Source organism: Danio aesculapii, chromosome 12, assembly GCF_903798145.1.
Source record: "Danio aesculapii chromosome 12, fDanAes4.1, whole genome shotgun sequence".
Taxonomy (NCBI): Eukaryota; Metazoa; Chordata; class Actinopteri; order Cypriniformes; family Danionidae; genus Danio; species Danio aesculapii.
Window position 1 is genome coordinate 27,840,195 of NC_079446.1, and position 20,611 is coordinate 27,860,805.

A 20,611-nucleotide genomic window follows, 5' to 3' on the forward strand; every position below is an offset into this window, starting at 1 on the left:
TCGGCTTAGTCCCTTTACTAATCCGGGGTCGCCACAGTGGAATGAACCGCCAACTTATCCAGCACGTTTTACGCAGCGGATGCCCTTCCAGTCGCAACCCATACACTTACTCACACTCACACTCATACACTACGGACAATTTAGCCTACCCAATTCACCTGTACAGCATGTCTTTGGACTGTGGGGGAAACCGGAGCACCCGGAGGAAACCCACGCGAACGCAGAGAGAACATGCAAACTCCATACAGAAACGTCAACTGACCCAGCCGAGGCTGGAACCAGCGACCTTCTTGCTGTGAGGCGACAGCACTACCTACTGCGCCATTACGTCGCTGCTACATTGTAATCATGATCACAGAATTCAATAGTGAAAATAACCATCTTCATCTTGCTTGAATGCTGTCTGTCCCTCCTGCATGATTGTATCATCTTAGAACTGTACAATTCTGCAATGCGGATAATACTATGACACAGTAACCTCTAATAATAACCACATTACCCTTAATTGAAAATTAGAAACATTCTTTGTGTAAAGCTGCTCTGAAATTATATGTATCACAAAAAGAGCTATACAAATAGACTTGAATTGAATTTAATCCAAAGCTGAAATGGGTTTCTCCGTAAGAGCGCTGGATGATGCTGCAATGTGTTTGGGATGATGAAATCGTATGCCTCCTGTGGCGGGGTAAAGGAGCGCAGTGTGTGGTAAGAGCTGATCAGCAGCTGGTGTGTAATAGTGCACGACTGCATGTGTGTGTGTGTGTTTGTGATGGGGGCCTGCCGTCTGCAGAGAGAAGAAGAGCAGTGAGCAAAAGACTCTCTCGGGTGAAAAACAGACGGTCTTTATGCTTCCACGTGAGCAGCAGAGCTTAAATAAGAGCGTCTGGGTGGCTTAAAAATCATTGCGGTGGAAACACTCGAGTAAAAATCAAGTCAATGGGTAAAATCTAAATTCAAATGTAAGAAAGTGACATTATTGAAATAATGTAGGCATGATTTCATTTAGTCCATTTGAATTTGGATGGTGAATATTATGATGTTATGTTCTGGGACAGTATTACATATTCTGTGGCAAGAGTTCATCTGATTGGCTGAGCTAATCTGCTGAGTTTTTAATAACAGTGCCTGTGCTTGTATAGAGAACTAGGAATGACAATTAAAAAATTATTGAAATTATATTTTTGGGTGACACGGTGGCTCAGTGGTTAGCACTGTTGCCTTACAGCAAGAAGGTCAGTGGTTTGAGTCCCGGCTGGGTCAGTCGGCATTTCTGTATGGAGTTTGCATGTTCTCCTTGGGCTCGCATGGGTTTCCTTTGGGTGCTTCAGTTTCCCACAGTGTCCAAAGACATGTGGTACAGTTGAATTGAATAAACTAAATTGGCTTTAGTGTATGAGTGTGAATGATTGAATGGGTGTTTCCCAGTACTGGGTTGCAGCTGGAAGGGCATCCGCTATGTAAAACATAAGTTTACGGTTTATTCCGCTGTTGCGATCCCTGATGAATAAAGGGAATAAGCCGAAAGAAAATTTTATTATATTTTAATAAGCTAAAAATACATAAGTGTTTTACATTGACTGAAAAATGAATAGACAATTAAAACAATTTAATCCATGTTGTAAAATGATTAATTTAACAATATAAAAAATGTATATGTAAAAAAAAATATTGACTCAAAATAAAAATAAAAAATGACATTAAAACATTTATTTAATTCATGTTTTTGAAATGCAATCAAATAAAAAAGTTAAATAATTAAATAATGAAATGGAGCTGGGCTGGCTATTAAAAAAGATAAGATAAGAAAAGAAAAGAGTTGAAAAGAAAAGCATTGATCAAATAACTATTGCAACAAAAAAATGAATTGTTATTGTTACTATTATTTAATTCTGATTTTATTTAACTACATGTTGAATGTTTTAAATGTAAATACATTTTTATCAGAATGTTTTATAATTTATTGTTTATTAATTGTTTATTTACACTAATAACCTATTCATTTAGTTTACAAAGGGATTGTTCACTTGAAAAGGAAAATGTGCCATCTTTGGGCCATCTAAGATGTAGTTTACGTGCACAAATGAATTTTTTTTTCATGAGACCATAATGTTTTTTTTTTTTAAACTCTCAAATTGTTGTAAGCATTTAGTTTGCATTTTATGAATTGCCAAGGACCACAATTGCAACAAAAAAATCTGTCATATTTTACTGAAGAAAAAAGTTCATTTTTGGTTGAACGATACAGGTAAGTATCATCCATAGTCCACAGGGTCTTTGCTGTAGTAATCAGAATATTTTATTTTTTTTTCATTAATTTTCCTTCGGCTTAGTCCCTTAATTATCAGGGATCACCACAGTGGAATAAACAGCCAGTTATTCAGGCATATGTTTTACGCAGCGGATACCATTCAAGCTGCAACCCAATACTGGGAAACACCCTTACACTCTCGCATTCACACCTCGCATTCATACCCATGTGAAACCCATAGGAATACGGGGAGAACATGCAAACGCCACACAGTAATGCCAACTGGCCCAGGCTTGACTCCGACCAGAGACCTTCTTGCTGTGAGGCAACAGTGTTAACCAAGCCACCGTACTCCCCATGCTTTTTTGTTGTTGTTGTTGTTTTTTAATAAAAGTAAATACTCTCATGAGAAAATCCGTCACTACAGTGTTTATGATGCTGCCTCCTCATGTGTTTATAATTGATTGACCCACTCACTTTAAACCAAACACAGTGAAACTAAAAAAAGAGTTATGAAGATTATAATGAGCTGTTGAGCAAAGAAAACACTGGTGGAGTGAAGACAGAAAGATCCGAACAGAACTCACCGGACAGTTTCGCAGGTCACCCATGGTGCTGGCGTTGCGGAGAAGCTCTCCAAACATATCAGGGGTGGGCTTCTCTTTACACTCCAGCATACGCACCGCTTGGTTACTGCAGCAGAGAGAATAAGAGACAGACGTGTCCTCAAGCACCAGTGTTAACAACACTGACAGGAAATACACTCACAGTTTTACCCACATTACACATTTCGACTTCCTAATGGAACAAGAAGAGGATCTGCAAAGTTACAAAGCATGAAGTTTCAGTCCTAAGGGAGTAATTCTCGATTTCAGTAAGTGCTGTTTCTGAATTCCCTAAAAACCCTTGATTGTAGTCTTGATTTTCTCTTGGGAATGAACACATCTCAGTATCCGGAATTTAAGTCATTCTGACAAAGCTGATTTCACAGATCTAATATGTTTACACTGCACATTAGATTTCTTTACCAACTGTTTACATGCATGGACATACTTTATTAACCAACGTATTTATGTGAACTTGTGCACTTATGACATAACCTTATGTATCTTTGTCCAAAAAAGGTTTTCTATGCTCATATTTCACGTCTCACACTCCAAAAAAAAAACAGATTTCAAGAATTTTAACTTATGCAGATATTTTCCTTGTTGTTACCCCACAGACTAACTAAACACTAAAAAAGACCATAATTTAACGGTAAAAAATGCTACTGTAAAAATATGCTATATGGTTAACAGTAAGTAGCCTTAATTTATACAGTGAATGGCCATAATTTGACTTTTAATTAATTCCCTGCATAGCATTTCACTTTGTATGGTTTTAATCAGTTTAATTTGACATTTAATTTTGATAAATAAGGTGTTCTATAATTCTGTGTTCCACTGTGTCAAGTTTCTTTGCCAGTGTTTTGAGTTTACAACAAAAATGTGACAGTAGTTCAAACTCACACTCATTCTGGAAGAAAAAGTTAGGAACTGGCAAACACTCAATAAATTTTATCATAACTATTTATAGTGGCATAGCAGTCAAAATAGGACAAATGAGCTCTTGTAGGGGTCAAATTCTGGACCTTTGTCAGTGAGGGGTGGATCTTTCGAACCACCCGAACCCCCTCTGGCTACAGGCCTGACAGGTACAGTAAGTAGCAATTGTGGATGCTGTGACGACCCTCTTCTTGAATGGTGGTGGGGAGCAGCAGCTCATTTACATTCGCTTAGTGCAAAATAAAAATAAACTTGCACTAACCTAAGTTTACTTAAACATTTAGGGTTCTGTTTCCACAAACGTTTCTGTGATCTGAACTTATCAGGTTTTAGTATGATCTGAGGGGCATTTTGAGCTGAAACTGCAAAGACTCCTGAGAATTATACTACATCTTGCAAACAATAGGACCCCTCTAAAGCTGAACTTTAATGGAGAGAATATTACTAAGCATTTAAACACATTTGTTTCAGCTGCACCCTTAAGTCTATATGAATGTTAAATATCATTGCTAGCTTACTCTTCCCTAGAAGACATCAGAAACTAATGTAGCAGCTCTTGTTCTTCGTTCCATTTCCGCATGGTCTCCATCAGGACAAAAGCCGTAGGCTTGCACAGAAATCTGCGTACTTTACTGGCTACAGTTTCCTTAAGCAAAGCGTGATAGCATCCATTTGACATGCAGCATATCTGCACACATGAAGCGTCTGTCAGCATGTCTGTGTGGAGGAAATGTGCCAAGACAGAGCCTTCGGGGCTAAATACAACCTATACGCAGACACTAATTTAGATCAAACAGACAAGTCTACCCTTTTCTTGCTGGCTTGCTTTCAGCATTATTCAGCGTGCTTTACTGAAATGTTTAATGTGTTTTTTTCAAGGTAAACACACTGACTCCAACATTAGTTTTACATTTATTCATTCATTCATTCATTCATTCATTTTCTCTTCGGCTTAGTCCCTTTATTAATCTGGGTTCACCACAGCAGAATGAACGGCCAACTTATTCATCCAGCACTTGTTTTTATGCAGCAGATGCCCTTCCAGCTGCAACCCATCACTGGGAAACACATACACACTTATTCACACACATACATACACTACGGACAATTTAGCCTACCCAATTCACCTGTACCGCATGTCTTTGGACTGAGGGGAAACCGGAGCACCCAGGGAGAACATGCAAACTCCACACAGAAACGCCAACTTAGCTGAGGCTCGAACCAGCGATCCAGCAACCTTCTTGCTGTGAAGCGACAGCACTACCAACTGCGTCACCAGTATTACATTTAATACTGTAAAAAGTTTAAACACTTTTATTTTCTCACAATCTACATCGCAGTTCAAACGTCTTTTCTCTAAATCTCTCTTTTCTGTTTGGTCAGATGGCTCAGTCTGATGTGACTGGTCAACCACCACTCAATGCGAATGTTGATATCAAAACAGCCATTAGTATAATTATTCTATTGAAGTGCATGCAAAGTGCAGTTCAGAAAACAGAATCATCTCAACATGACAACAGCATGAACCAAACTCATTCAGGCCAATGTCAAACTAGATGTTTTTCACATTCAGCCAATGAAAACAATACGTTTACATAGTGCAAATCTGTTACAAACCAATGCAGGTTTATGCAGGAGGCAAGACTGGAATTACTGACTTTTCAGGTAGTTAGAGATCTTGCACTTTGATATTTGAAACTTTGCAAACATTTTACATTCACAAAGACCTACATCATATAACTAAATTATGCATGAAAGTAATATACAAAAAAGCATAATATGGGCCACTTTGACCTTGAAATGCTCTTCACTTTGTTTAGCATTCTGTGTTTATAGTCTCTGATTACAGCTCATCATATTCAACGCTGTTAAGGGGGTGGCTGGCATCATCTTTTTTCTTTTCTGACATGTTCCCTGCATATCCATCCATCTATATCAGCCACCACCGTCATAAATTATATGAATATCATCATTTGGAGAGTGACACTTCATGTTAATATGGACTATTTGCACAATTTATGGATAAGTTACAAACTGCTTGATGTTAAAAAAAAATCTGATCCATTCCAGTGTCTTAAACCTAGGAGTTTCATTGTTTTCTGTAATATGTGCGAGCCTGGTTTAGCAGCTTTGTTTCTGGATGAAAAACACTGAGTTAGGATTTTGAGCATATTGCCTAGTCTTTGTTTTCTGGTGTGTGTGTGTGGACGTGGCTCCCCGCTGAGAGTGTGTGTTCATTTCGTGTGATTTTTCAAGGCTGTACGGGATATACGCATCCACTAGGAGTGAAGGAACACATTGTACTATCATTTACCACGTGGCAACGCACACAATTTACCTCGAATTGAGGGTGTGTGTGCCTATAAGAGAGGTTAGCGCCTCCTTGCCTATGTGTGTGTGCAGTGCAAAGACAACAAGCGGTGTTAAAATGCTAAAAGTTCATGAGAATTTAGCAAACCATAGTGTAAACTTTGCATCTGGATGAGATTCCATTTACCACTTTCAAACCTGGAGGTTTGATTTTATGTCTGATATTGAAATCAGTGAGGGATATCAAATATTACCTTTTTTACTTCCCACTAATACTTTCAGAATAGATCCTTGAATGGCTTCATGGAGTTTTAAAATCCAACTTTACAAGATTCATGTTGAGAAAAATCAATGAACACCCTGACCTGCATTCTCATGAGATGAGATATAAAATAAAATGTAGTCTATCCTAAATACTTAAAACAATTTAAAGGAAAAAATATTGAATGCTGCAAAATTGTGTCAATAATAGAATTCATCACACTAAGCCTACAATCATAACCTGCAACACAAGAGACAAACGATGTCTAACCAGCAGTGTTAAATTCTAAATCTTTTCAGTCCAATAATCAAGTAAGTGAAAGATTACAATAATCAGTCCAAAATAGCACTAATTTAAAGAAAACTATTCTAATTACGTCGATGACAGTGAAAACAGACACATATGTTCCAGTTTCAGTGACTTATATAGACAAAATGATATCAAGTCAAAACATTTCTCTGCTCTATGGCCAGATGATATACAAAACACCTTTCTCAGCTAGATAAAGCAATAATAATGATAAAACATTATAAACCTTTGTCAGATAAGAATTCTAATAAAGGTAAAGATGACTGCAGTGATATACAGGAGTCAAACAGTGTACGTATATTGCATTATAATCCATTATTACATATATCTTAATCGTTGTTACAGTCACCAGCGATCTATATACTACGGATCACTGAAGAACTACACACAAGCCACATTTATGAACTACAACTCCCAGCATACACCTCGCACACACCAGTTTCTGTTTCACATTGATTACACACAGCCGGAGGATCATGATGACATGGACTTTATAAACAGCACAGACACGCACATCAGTGCCGAGTCTTGTTTTACTGTTAATGGACATTACTATGCGTTTTCCTTGCCTGTCCTTGCAGAGTTCGACTTTTGTTTTGTAGCTTTGCTTACTTAGTTTGTCGCTTGGACCGATCTCTTTGCCTGTGACCCGATCACTCATTTGCTTCACCAGTATGTACCCGATTGCTCGTGTTATTGACATTTGCCTGTCTGATCATCCTCTGTTTAATAAAAAAACTGCAATTGGATCCTCAAAGTTGTCCACGTCCAAATCCGACACGCCAATCGCATGGATGTAGCAGATTTTTTTTTCTTAAAACAGCCATACTAGAAGGTGGATTCAGTTGCCACATTATAGGGTGACAATGTCTGTGTGTGAATTGTATTCATCATGTTATGGCATTAAAAATATCCCCACATTTATAGCAATAACATTTTTGGTCTCCATGAAGAAAATGTCCAATAAATCCTGAAGAATTAAGTATTTTGAACATGTTCACTTCCAGGTTGTTTCCTGTGAGGGTTGGTTTTGGGGTAGGGTTGGGGTGGGGGATTGAATATACACTTGGTATTGAATAACAATCATTACATCTATGGGACGTCCTCATAAATGTGTGTGTATGTGTGTGTGTTTCAATATGTGACCTTTCTGTGCAATTATTCATAAAAAAAAATGTGCACATACCGTCGGACAGATGGCACATTAGTTCCTCTTATTTGATAGCGCATAATAAAATAAGAAAGCGCAATCATGAAAACCTCAGATGGCTAAGATGCTGATAGTTTTTTTTTTTTAACTGATGGCCTATAGAGTGGGCATTATGAAAGGACCGGGAATACGATTTCTCCGGGAGTGATGGTTAATGTCCTGTCTGTGTCCTCAGTGGTCCAGTTTCTCACAGGAGAAATGATCTTATCGTGGTCCAAAGATCAGCTCTCAAAATGAAATACGGCAGGTCAGACCATACAGCAAGTGGAAAGTGTAGGTGAATGAGCATGTATGTGGGATTTATACAGGAGGATATAGGGGATAAATAGAGGAAAAGACGTAAAAAATATGGCAGATGAAGGTTGCCAGTGTGTATAACACTAAAGAGAGTGAAACGGGGCATGAGGGAGGGGTTTGCGAAGGGCACGTTTCCTGTGCATAGCTCTAGCAGATGGCTCTCACGGGTCTGATATGTACGATGACAGCTAATAACCCATGATATAGAGCCTCATTCCAGCCCAGCAGGTCGGCGTTAGCATTCAGCTGGAGCTGGTGGCTCACTTATCCGATAAACACTCTGGAAGGCTTCCTTACCTTCAGTTCCCAGTCTGATGTGTAAATCGAATCCCTCACTCAACATCAAAGTGACAAAAGAGCCACACTTGTTCGTTTCCAGCGCTAAATGGCATACACCCCACCAAGTCCCAATAGATCACCCTCAACTACGAGAGTGTACATCATTTTTGCAACATGAGGCGAAGTGAACCAAATCACAGCTAAGTGCAAGACTTGACAGTCGGTGGCAAAATGGCTCAAGATCTGAGGTGCAAACTGAAGGTTGTTATTGGTGTTATTTTCACAGGGCTCTTGAGTAAAATATTGAGCTGTGTGTCACTTTCAGGTAGACTGATACATACTTTGCAAGTTTAAATAAAACTAAAGTTTACTTCGCAAGATTAAAATGGAGTGATTGCTTTGTTAGAGCAGTTTGTTTAAGAGTGCTTTCACACTTGGTTCAATTGCGTGGTCAGAAGCCAAGTTGGATTGTTTCCCCTTGCCGCCTTCTCAGCTGGTTTGTGTTTACACTGTCTTTTTTCCTTCTGAACCACAGTATTGCGTGCATCATCAGGATGCTGTTGTGTGTACAGTTGTTTCTAGGTGACGGCCATGAAAGCCAAGGCACCAAAATGGAAAGACGTATGCACATCGCTGTCATTCTGCTTTTACTGAATCTTATGGTTTTGGTAACACACAGAGAGTGACTTGCGTCTGTCTGCAGTAAAAATATAAAAAACGTTCAGAACATACTGTGATGTCTAAAGTTGTCAAGCAGATGTTATCACTTTGTTTACACTGGGACAGTCCTGCTTGTTGCCAAAGTAGCGTTAAGTGATACATAGACATACACATGAATGAATGTTATGAAAACTAAAGTTTGTTGTACAGTTGGCGGTTCACTTCCGTTATTTGGTACGATTGCATTAGTTTCATACCGTACTGCTCAAACCGTACCCCAGACCAACTAATTCAGAAGGACTTGGGTACAGTTCATGGGTTCGCACCCAGGACATCGTTGACGTCAGAAGTTATCGTTGACGTCAAACGAAACTGGGTGCGGACCAAAAATGCTAGTTTTCAAGATCTTGTCTGTTTGACCTTTTTCTGTTTCAAAATAAACTCTAGTGTGGTTCAGCTGGAATATGACCACAACATGGATCTTTGTGCTTTACAAATAGAAATACTCTGCTTGCATTCAATTCCTTACAAATGTGACTTAAACCTAAAATAATCATGAATAAATGTTAGGAAACATTTAAGCAAATTTCAAGAGTGATCATAGTGAAATGTGTTAAAGTTGTGACATAAACACACAAGCACTCTTCCTTGTTAGCATTTGAGCATCCCAGGCTCTTTTAGAAATCTCAAATTTCTCTCGTGAGTGCCATTAAAGCCTGATGTTCTCACATAAATCCACCAGAGGCCGCTGCTGACTGACTGTTTGACTGACTAAATAACTGACAGACCGACTGACCCACCCTCCCACTTCCCTAAACTCCACCAATAGTATTTTAAAAAGCACGGATTGACCCGCCCACCCACTTCCCTATACCCAACTGACAATTTTAGAAAGCAATGCAGAAAAAGAAAAGCCCTTGTCTGATTTTTTTTTTCAGATTTTATTTACTTGTTTATTTTATTTTTTTGGCTTTTGTTTTTGTCTTACAGGCTTTCTGGAACTGTTCTTCACCGAACTCAAGCCCTGTTGTGGTCAACTCCTCTCTGCATCTCAAGTCCACTGACGTACATGGCGAGCTAGCTGGACAAACTGGTAACAGCGGTAAGCGCAAAAAGGAACGGTGTCATACCGCCCCATAGTGTTAGTTTTAAAAATTAAATGCAGCTATATGTACCTCTGGCTACATAATTCGCGATCTCCAGAAACGTATATAGGGCTATGTTTTCAGAATGAACCTATGTTGCATTTGAGTGTATGGGAGAAAACTAGCCTAAAGCGCCATCTGTTGGTAAAAACTAAACACAAAATCAATTCAGGAGAGAATATCGATTAATTTTTAAATCTCAGAATTGATTTCTTAAACAATTTTCCACCATATGTCTATTATGTATTTAGAGAATAGGCAGAAAGTCATCTAACTAGGCTTAGAAAAAGATCTAATTACTTTCCAAGTGCAAAAAATGTCCATATTGAGAAGTTTTGCTGGTGTAAAAACATGGTCTTCCACTTACCAGAGAGAGGTGGTGGAGATATAATGCACCATCTGAATAAAGGGAAGAGGATCCGATGTTGCTCCACAATTATTACAAACACACTGGAAGAGAGAAGAAACACATGCAAAAGTCAGACTCAATATATACAACATAATAATACAACACAGACAGCATCCCGCACCAACCTGTTCAAAAAGAGTCATGGCAAACTTCTGATGTGGGATGCAGTGTTTAGCCGTACAGATGTCCTCCTTGCTCTCGTCTGAGATGTGGAAGTGGATCCGCATCAGGAGGTTCTCCTGGAGAAAAGAAGCAAAGAGAGGCTGGATCTTGTCTAGTAAATGCGAGTCAGAGTCATCGTTTCTTTGATCCTACTCTGATAAACAATTCTGGAACAAGATGTTAAGCTCCAGTGCAAGCCAGCACATCGGCAATTTCCACAGCACTTAAACAGTAAGGCATCTTCGAACGGCTGTTTGTGTATGTGTGTCAGAAGGAATGAGTTGTGTGGTCCAGTTCTTATATTCATTTTTCTCTGTCAGCACTCACTTCACGTTAATCTGATCAAGTGAGAACAACACATCTATTTTTCATAAGAGTCCTTTTGATTCCCTGGCTGAACAAATTTAAAATCAATCGATCACACTGCAAGTTCCTGACAAAGGAATACAGGGTGAACGAGGGAGTGGGAGAGAAAGTGAGAGAGGTGAATAAGACCATACATCAAATCTCCCGTTCCCTTCCTTTCATCTTACTAACAGGCAGACTGCACCTCCAAACAGCCATCCAACTACCAGCGCTACAGAAAATACTCTTTTACTGCAGCTTCATTTCAGTTAAAATAAACTAAAATAAAATCAAGCTGCCCAATTTAAAAAGTAGTCAAGCAATAAAAGGAGATTCATTTAAAAATATATATTTTGTATACACAGTACTGTGACTATTAAATTATATTCATTATTTTCGGAATAAGATCAGTATTTACCAGGCACAGAAATTAAATTGAACAAAAATTAGCCTCATTTATGACTGTAAACATAAAATTGAAATGAATAGTGGTGATTAACAAAATATTTTGAGTGCTATGCGCTAACAAGATTAACCTATTTTTATTAAAAGTACTTTGATTTGATTATTATTTGTGAATTGTCATAGTACATAATTAAGTTCTAAATTAAATTTAATATTTATATTTTGACTAATATATTCAGAAAATAAACAGGAATAATGACTGCTTGAATTTATTTTCTTGCTTATTCAAGCAGAGGACTCGTTAATCTTTACTTAAAAGTTTATGCATTTATTCAAAGTATTTAAAACAAAAATAGTTTTCTGATTTTGTTTTTAGTTCATGTTCTGGGCTTGTCTGCTTTCCTGTTTTGTAGGTTCTGTAGAGAATTCCAAATGTGTGTGTATAGATATAGATATATAGATGTGGCCACTCAGAATCGTCATCCTGCAACTTGTCACGCGCAGTCACATGCTCTGCTGCAGCAGCAAAGGCTGCCTTTTCTTGTATTGTTCATACATATATTTAAACAACTTATCCAGCATATGTTTTACACAGCGGATAACCTCCAGTTGCAACCCATTACTGGGAAACACCCATACATTCTCATTCACACACATTCACTACGGACAACTTATCTTACCCAATTCACCTGTACCACATGTCTTTGGATTGTGGGGGAAACCGAAGCACCCGGAGGAAACCCACACGAACGCAGGGAGAACATGCAAACTCCACACAGAAATGCCAACTGACCCAGCCAAGGCTCGAACCGGTGACCTTATTGCTGTTAGGCGAAAGCACTACCTACTGCGCATTTTTGTGACATGCGTCACCTATATATATATATATTTTATATATATATATGGGACATGAATATTCATACATATATATGGGACATGAATATATATATATATATATATATATATATATATATATATATATATATATATATATATATATATATATATATATATATATATATATATATATACACACACACACTGTATCAGTGTCTTCGTAAATTAAGCTGCATTAAACATTTTATTTATAATTTCTATGTGGTGAAATGCATAACTAGGCATGTGGCATTCATATTCTGGGCTACTCTGCTGGCCTAATAAAGCATCTACTGAATTATTTAATCCAATGGCCACATCCTTCTTGTAGATTTCATTTATTAGTTTATCATTTCTGAAGTTACAATTTAGCAAAATTAAGAATAAAAAAGATAACCAAATTACATGAATCTATCTATCAATTATTCATTTGTTCAATTTCATCCGCTTTTCCAGGGCCGGGCCGTGGGGGCAGCAGTCTTAGGAGAGAACCCCAGACTTCCCCAGACACTTCCCCCAGCTCCTCCGGGGGGATCCCGAGGCATTCCTAGGCCAGCCGATAGACATAGTCCCTCCAGCGTGTCCTGGGTCTTCCCTGGGATCTCCTTCCGGTGGGACATGCTTGAAACACCTCCCTAGTTAGGCGTCCAGGAGCCATCCAAAACAGATGCCAAGCCACCTCAGCTGACTTCTCTCAATGTGGAGCAGCAGCGGCTCTACTCCGAGCTCTTGCCGGGTGACAGAGCTCCTCACCCTATCTATAAGGCCACCCTGCGAAGGAAACTCATTTTGGCCGCTTGTATCCAAGATCTTGTCCTTTCGGTCATGACCCAAAGCTCATGACCATAGGTGAGAGTAGGAACGTAGATTGACCGGTAAATCGTGAGCTTTGCCTTTCGGCTCAGCTCCTTCTTTACCACAACGCTCTATCAATCTCACATTCCATTCTTCCTTCACTAATGAACAAAACCCCATGATACTTGAACTCCACCTGGGGTAAGAGTTGGAGGTACTGATTCTCATCCCAGCCACATCACACTTGGTAGCAAACCACCCCAGTGCATGCTGTAGGTCCATGTTCGATAAGGCCAACAGAACAACATCGTCTGCGAATTACAGAGATGAAATCCTGTGGTCCCTGAACACCCCCATAATTCACATACCACTTATTTTTTAATTGTAAAATAATAGACAGAAACATATAGTATGAAGTAACAGACTCCCTAACACTAATAACTCTGAGCTCCCCCAACTAAAGACTGTTCGCCTTCAACAAAATTTTTCACTCTCACAAAAATATCACATATCTCACCCCGCCGCCAGACACTTCTCATCGGGTATCACACAACAAATCATTAGCGTACAGAGCATTTCATTTCCTGCTCAGATAATAACGCCGCTATTTATGCAGCGGTGCAGATGTGCAGAGGAGCGAGGCAGAAATGAAGAGTTGGCATTTCACTAATGTACCGCCTGTCGTCTGGCACACGTGAGAAGAAGCGGTCGGCGTCTAAAAGCGGAGACGGATAGCACAACCAGCAAATAGCTTTAGTCAAACAAACCACGGCAGCTCCATTCAACAGATCCTCGGCTAAAAATAAGGTGGCAGAAACAAACCTTTGTTACAGAAGTGCAGACGAAGTGCTAATTGAACTAAATAACACTTTGACGATGCCGTCTTTTGTGACCTTATGAGTAAGCACGGCTGCATTCACAAATCTATGGGAGAAAAGCCCTGACGCAAACAGTACCGGCTGCATATAAATGGGTGTTTAAGATGGAGCCAATCCGGGGGTCTATCTTGATTGGACAGCTCAGCCGCTCAGCCTGTGAATGATCGTTCAATTGCTTATTTGCTTAAAAGCAATTATCTGTATTGATGCTCGCGCGCTGTGTCCTTTAAAGACATAAATGTGAGATAAACACAATCTATGGTTCTTAATCAGGTCCGGGCATATAATCAGGTCTGGGGATTAGAGGAGTGCAGGGAGACCTATAGGAGACTTCCTCATCCTTAATGATGACATCCGAACTCATCTAAAGCAACAGCAATGCCTCTTTAAATAACTGACAACTCCTGCTGTCATATGCCTTCACAGAGCACATAGGCTTTAATCTGAAGATACACTTCGAAAACAGCTCTCTTAACAAATGTGAGTGGACTGGGGGTCTACAAACCAACCAGCTTACATACGTTACATTTCTGCTTTTTATTCATTTGTAAAAATTGGTTTATTGCAGATTGTGTTGACGCTTCACAGTTGCTGAAATATTTGTAGGCTATTTATTTTTTTCAAAATCTATTTGATATTTTATTTGGACATCATGGCTTGTTTTTTGTTGTTGTTACCTTCCCATGTATGTTGGCATATACAGTGCTTAGCATAATTTAATCAATTTTGAAAATGAAAATCTTTATCCATTTCTTAACCAAATACATTGAATATAGGCAATGATTTTTGGTGCATTTAAACAAAACAGATTTATTAAACATTATATTTATAAAATAATATTTTAGTCACTAAACATATTTAGATATCGAAAGATAATACCATTCAATTCAAGCTAAATATTACAAAAACAATTACAACCTTAAAATTTTCAACAAAATTTTTTCCTTTTAAATTTGTATTTAATATTTTTCTTTAACATATAAATTTAGGTGTACTAGTTTTCTTAAGTTGGTGGACCGTTATCTTAAGATATTTTGTTAGATAAGTTCCAGATTTGGCTTCAGTACTGACTAATCTAATGTATTTGCACAATTATAATATTGTATAGCTTCCTATTAAAAATATGAATTTAAAAGATAGATTTATGAGGGGTGTACTTATATATGCTGACCGCTGTACAGAAAGCACCAGTTTGTAAAAAAACTAATGTTCTAACTGTACAAAATAAATAAAAAATGGTTTAATGTGAACATTATTGTTAAAATAATTTATTGTGAACTGAAAAAATAAATAAATAAAAATAGCACCAACTTAATTCTATTTCTAATTATAAAAGTTGAGACCTTTAAAATCCACCTGAATATAAAAATAGTGAAAATAGTGGCAGAATAAGTATAAAAGAATTGAAATATTTAATAAGTAATTGAATAAATACAAATTTTATGTAGTTTAAGATAAATCAATGAACATACATTAGTATGAAAGAAGCAAACTAATTAAAATTTGACTCAATTAAAGAATTGTAAAATACTGATAACAATAATGGAATTTGCCTATAGGCAAACCCCACTAATTACAAAAATATGATTAAATAAGGTTCATGCAAAAGGATTGAAAATTTAATTATAATAAAGAAAGACATTTTAGAATAAACAAAGAAGTGTAAACAAACAAAGAAATTGTAGAAATAAACAAACAAAGAAATTGTATTATGATGAGTGGAAAATGAATTTTCTTTTTCAAAACTCAGGGCTTCTGGTAGTATCTAGAATAGCAAAGTCAAGTAAAGGAGGTCGAGCCTTCTCATTTATAGCTTCTAAACTCTGGAATAGCCTTCCTGATAACGTCCGAGGCTCATACACACTCTCCCAATTCAAAACTAGATTGAAGACCTATCTGTTTAGTAAAGCATACACTCAGTGCACCACTTAGCGGGCTTCCACACAGGTTTCTGCACCTTGTTTATATACACTATGAACAGCAGCTACACTAATTATTCTCTTGATTCTCCATTTCCACCTGGGGATACTCTTCCCGAGGCCCTCAGACTATGCAGAGTCACTGATTCGATCCAAGACCAACGACAAGATGATCCCAAGGTTTCCATATCCTGGACCAGGCCGTATCCTGAGCAGCTACTGTGGTGGTCATGGAGGAGTGGAGAACATGAGACTGATTCCTGTGACGCTCCAGAGACAGACGAGTCTTCGCTGAGGCCAGCTTCCAGCCTCCGCCGCTGAGACTGCAGCTCTGCACAAGACGTTTGGCCAGCAGAGAAATTAAAATGATCGTGCCCAACTGAGCCTGGTTTCTCTCAAGGTTTTTTTCTTCACTTTCGCCAACTGGTGAAGTTTTTTTTCCCTCTCCGCTGTCGCCACTAGCTTGCATGGTTCGGGATCTGTAGAGCTGTGCATCATTGGATTTGCTCTTCAGTATTTGGACTCTCAGTAGTGATTTTTAAACCACACTGAACTGAGCTAAACTGAACTGAACTTAAACACTAAAAACAGAACTACACTGTTCCTATTTACTATGACCTTTTATGTGAAGCTGCTTTGACACAATCTACATTGTAAAAGCGCTATACATATAAAGGTGAATTGAAAAAATTTAATTGAAATATTACTTATGATGAACTATATATTTCAAATGATTAGTTATTGTGTAACTACAGAATTTTTTTATTTTCAAAGTACAAATTTTATACAAAAAAACTAAACCAAACCCTAAGATGCTTTTAACATTTAAGTTTGGGAATCCTTTGCACAAGGATGCTTATATTTGTTGGTCTGTAGCTTCTAAAAACTGACAAACACTGCACTTTATGCTGTCGGTACATTTTTGGCAATAACGTTCAAAATTTTTTAATTCTAAAAATTATTGGAATATTAAGTACTAATTTGCTACTGTGTATCTATTAAAAACAAAATTATTAGTTATGTGCATTGCTAAGCAATTAATTCAGGCATTTTTTCAGTATTGGATTTTCTATTGAACCCTCAGATTCCAGATTTTAAATACAGTAGTTGTATATTGGCCGAATATTGTTGTATCCTATTGTCAAAACAAAGTATTCATAAAAGGAAAGCATATTTTGTTCAGATTTCAAATAATGTATAAATCTCAATTTTAAACAACTGACAATTATCAATGCTTTTCTGTTTTAGGGTCACATATACACAACTAAAAAATTCAAAAGAAAAATAACTAAGAACAAAGCTTAAATTATAAAACAACTATATTTAATAAAACAATGAAAAACTGAAATAGAGAAATGCATCGTCTGAAGAGATTGACATGAAAATAGCAAACAATCACACTTTAAAAAAATCAAGCAAAACACAGAGCACACACACACATACTGCATGATATTGCCCATTTTAATTAGACCAAACTACTCTGAAGTGCTGAATAAAACATATTAATGATGTGTTTTTACTGAGGTTGTCACAACGCATTCATGGTTTGCCTAAACCAAGAGGGACACAGTGTGCCAAAAAGATTTTGGACACTTAAAAATTTATGATTTTTTGTAATCGGCCTAATAAAATGAAACAAAGTCAAACAAGGCGATATATATTTTAAAGGGCACCTAGGTTACCCCTTTTTCCAGATTTAGGATAAGTTATTTGTGTCCCCAGAATGTGTCTGTAAAGTTTCAGCTCAAAACACCCATCAGATTATTATTATAGCTGTCTGAATTTTCTCTTTTATATCTGGTTGTTACTGTTTTTTTGTACTGCACCTTTAAGGCTAGTCTTCCCCGCCCACCGCTCCCACGTGCCTGTCATCATGCCTCAATTGACGCCCTCGGCTGCCTCAGGAAGCAGATCTCACGTAACGTTTGTGAGAAATACTACAGTAAGAACTTTACCAATGAGTATTTAATGCATTTGTTGTGGAGCTGCTACGATAAGTTTGATGATGATGATTGATGATCCTAGCAAACTGAACAGACCTTTTATTCATGGTTGCTTTGCGCACGTCCTGTCTTGTTGATATGATTATATGCGTTACTAAGGAGTCATGTTAATAAGCAGCTGTCAATCAATATTGGTGGGCGGGGGATTGCACTCCTACATCAAGTTGCGGTCGGTCTGAAAACCGCTCCAACTGGTCCACCGTTTTAAAAAAAAAAAAAGGACTGGGTGTGTTTATATCACCCAAATATAATGAGAATATTCACAAGAAAAACAATGGTGTGCTTTCTTTTAACGTAACTTTATTCTTTCATGAGTTATTTACAAGTTTCTGACAACTTATAAAATGTGTTCAATGTGCTGCCCATTGTGTTGGATTGTCAATGCAACCCTCTTCTCCCACTTTTCACACACTGAGAGCACCACCACAGGAGAAATGCCAGCACAGACTTCCAGTATCCGTAGTTTCAGGTGCTGCACATCTTGTATCTTCACACCCTAGACAACAAAGATAGTGGGGCCATTCTTCATCAATGGAAACCTCAAGGCCGCTGGATATTTGAAATTGCTACATGATGATGTGTTTCCCTCTTTATTCACTGAAGCTGGCACGTTCACTGAGTTTTTCTAGCAAGATGACGCACCACCACATTATGAGTGTCAGGTTCGAGCATTCCTAGATTAACAGTGTCCTGAAAAGTGGATTGGTCATCGGGGGCCAGTTGAATGGCCCCCCAAGGTCTCCTGATCTGACCCCGTTAGACTTTTATCTTTGGGGTCATCTGATGGCAATTGTCTATGGTGTGAAGATACAAGATGTGCAACATCTGAAACTACAGATGTGCTGGCATTTCTCCTGTGGTGGTGCTATCAGTGTGTGAAGAGTGGGAGAAGAGGGTTGCATTGACAATCCAACACAATGAGCAGCACATTGAACACATTTTATAAGTGGTCAGAAACTTGTAAATAACTCATGAAAGAATAAAGTTACCAATCAAGCACACCATTGTTTTTCTTGTGAAATTCCCAATGAGTTTGCTGTGTCAAATGACCCTCTTCCTATTGAAAAAACAAAAGTTGGATCCAAGATGGCCGACTTCAAAATGGCCACCATGGTCACCACCCATCTTGAAAAGTTTGCCCCCTCACATATACTAATGTACCACAAACAGGACTTTAATATCACCAACCATTCCCATTTTATTAAAGTGTCTCCATATAAATGGCTCACCCTGTATTTCTCAACAGTAAAATATAATAAAAACATTCACCTCTTAAATTTAAATATAGACCAACTTCAGACGGTTTTATTTAAAGTCTCAGCCAGCCATTTTGAATCAAATATACCTATCAAAGAAAAGCCAACACATCCTGCCAGAGACGTAACACATCTTTTCTGTGCACGGTGTAATATATGAATATCACAAAAACTTGTCAAACTTTAGCTGTCTGAGTTATTTTCCCTACACTGCTCAGACTTCATGTTTCCATTTCCATCACTCCTCAAACCACACAAGGATGTGCACCAGCAGCAGCGCTTGAAAACGCAACACCCAACATCTCTGGAATCGAAGATCAAGGTCAAAATCCAAGAGAGGAGCGGAAAAAGACAGAACGGGAAGAGTTGATGCGAGGAGAGACGAAAGTAGAGTTAAAGAGAGGTGAGAAGAGGAAATGCCTGAGAGAGTGACAGAGAGATGGTGCGATGGATACAGCTTAGGGCTGCACGATATTGGAAAAATCTGATATTGCGATATTTTTTTTTTCTGCTATAAATATTGTGACATGAATACAGTTTTACAAGATGATTTAAATATTTCTATTTGATGGTTTTCTGGGGAGTCTAACAGTATTCAGGTACAGAAATCGAATAATCACAACGCGATAAATGCTTTTCTTACTGTACAGTGCTTTGTCTCATTTCTAGTTTAAATATCTAAAAAGAATTTTAGATCAAGTAAAAATATTGTTTTGTTTTCACTTTAAGAAGAAATAAGTCAAAATATGCATGCCGTGTGTGTAGGAACAGCTGATGGTTCTTCGACTTCAGAAACACATTTAAATCGGTAAAGGAAGAAGCATGCGTCATTTTCAATGTGGATTTGGTCGTAATATGTGAATAGCCCCATGAAGGTTTACGCCGAGAGATACAGTACAAGTAGGCATGGGACGGTATAAGATTCTGACGGTGTGATAACCTTGGATAAAAATATCACGGTTTTACGGTATCACAATATTGTTATTACTGCTCTAAAATATATATTTTTTAAATGTCTGTGTAAAAAACTAAAACTTTTTCCCCCTTTGAAAACAATATATTCTATTTTTTGAAAGATTTATGATATTTTGGAGCAGTAAACATGTCAGGATATATAATTCAAAATTAATCATTGACTTCTGCTGTCTTCGTTAGTTTCAAAAACACAGATTTAAAATTTAAAATGTAATCTTTGGATATTTTTTTTTGCGGGAGATTTTTTTGTCCTAAAAAACAAACAAAAATAAATAAATAAAAACTCTTACACATACCTTAGAAACGGTATTCCAGAAAATTTTG

The 20,611-nt window shown here is 37.7% G+C and overlaps 1 protein-coding gene across 3 annotated transcripts in view; it reads right to left on the bottom strand.

Annotated features, from left to right (window-relative positions):
* usp54b (ubiquitin specific peptidase 54b) overlaps positions 1 to 20,611 on the bottom strand; it is a 119,583-nt gene that overhangs the window by 48,591 nt on the left and 50,381 nt on the right. For all 3 annotated transcript variants that reach the window (XM_056469125.1, XM_056469124.1, XM_056469123.1), the window contains exons 4-6: positions 10,799 to 10,912; positions 10,632 to 10,714; positions 2,836 to 2,941 (exon numbers count right to left, since the gene is read on the bottom strand). In XM_056469125.1, the coding sequence (XP_056325100.1) occupies positions 2,836 to 2,941; positions 10,632 to 10,714; positions 10,799 to 10,912 (303 nt within the window). The remainder of the gene's footprint in view (positions 1 to 2,835; positions 2,942 to 10,631; positions 10,715 to 10,798; positions 10,913 to 20,611) is intronic.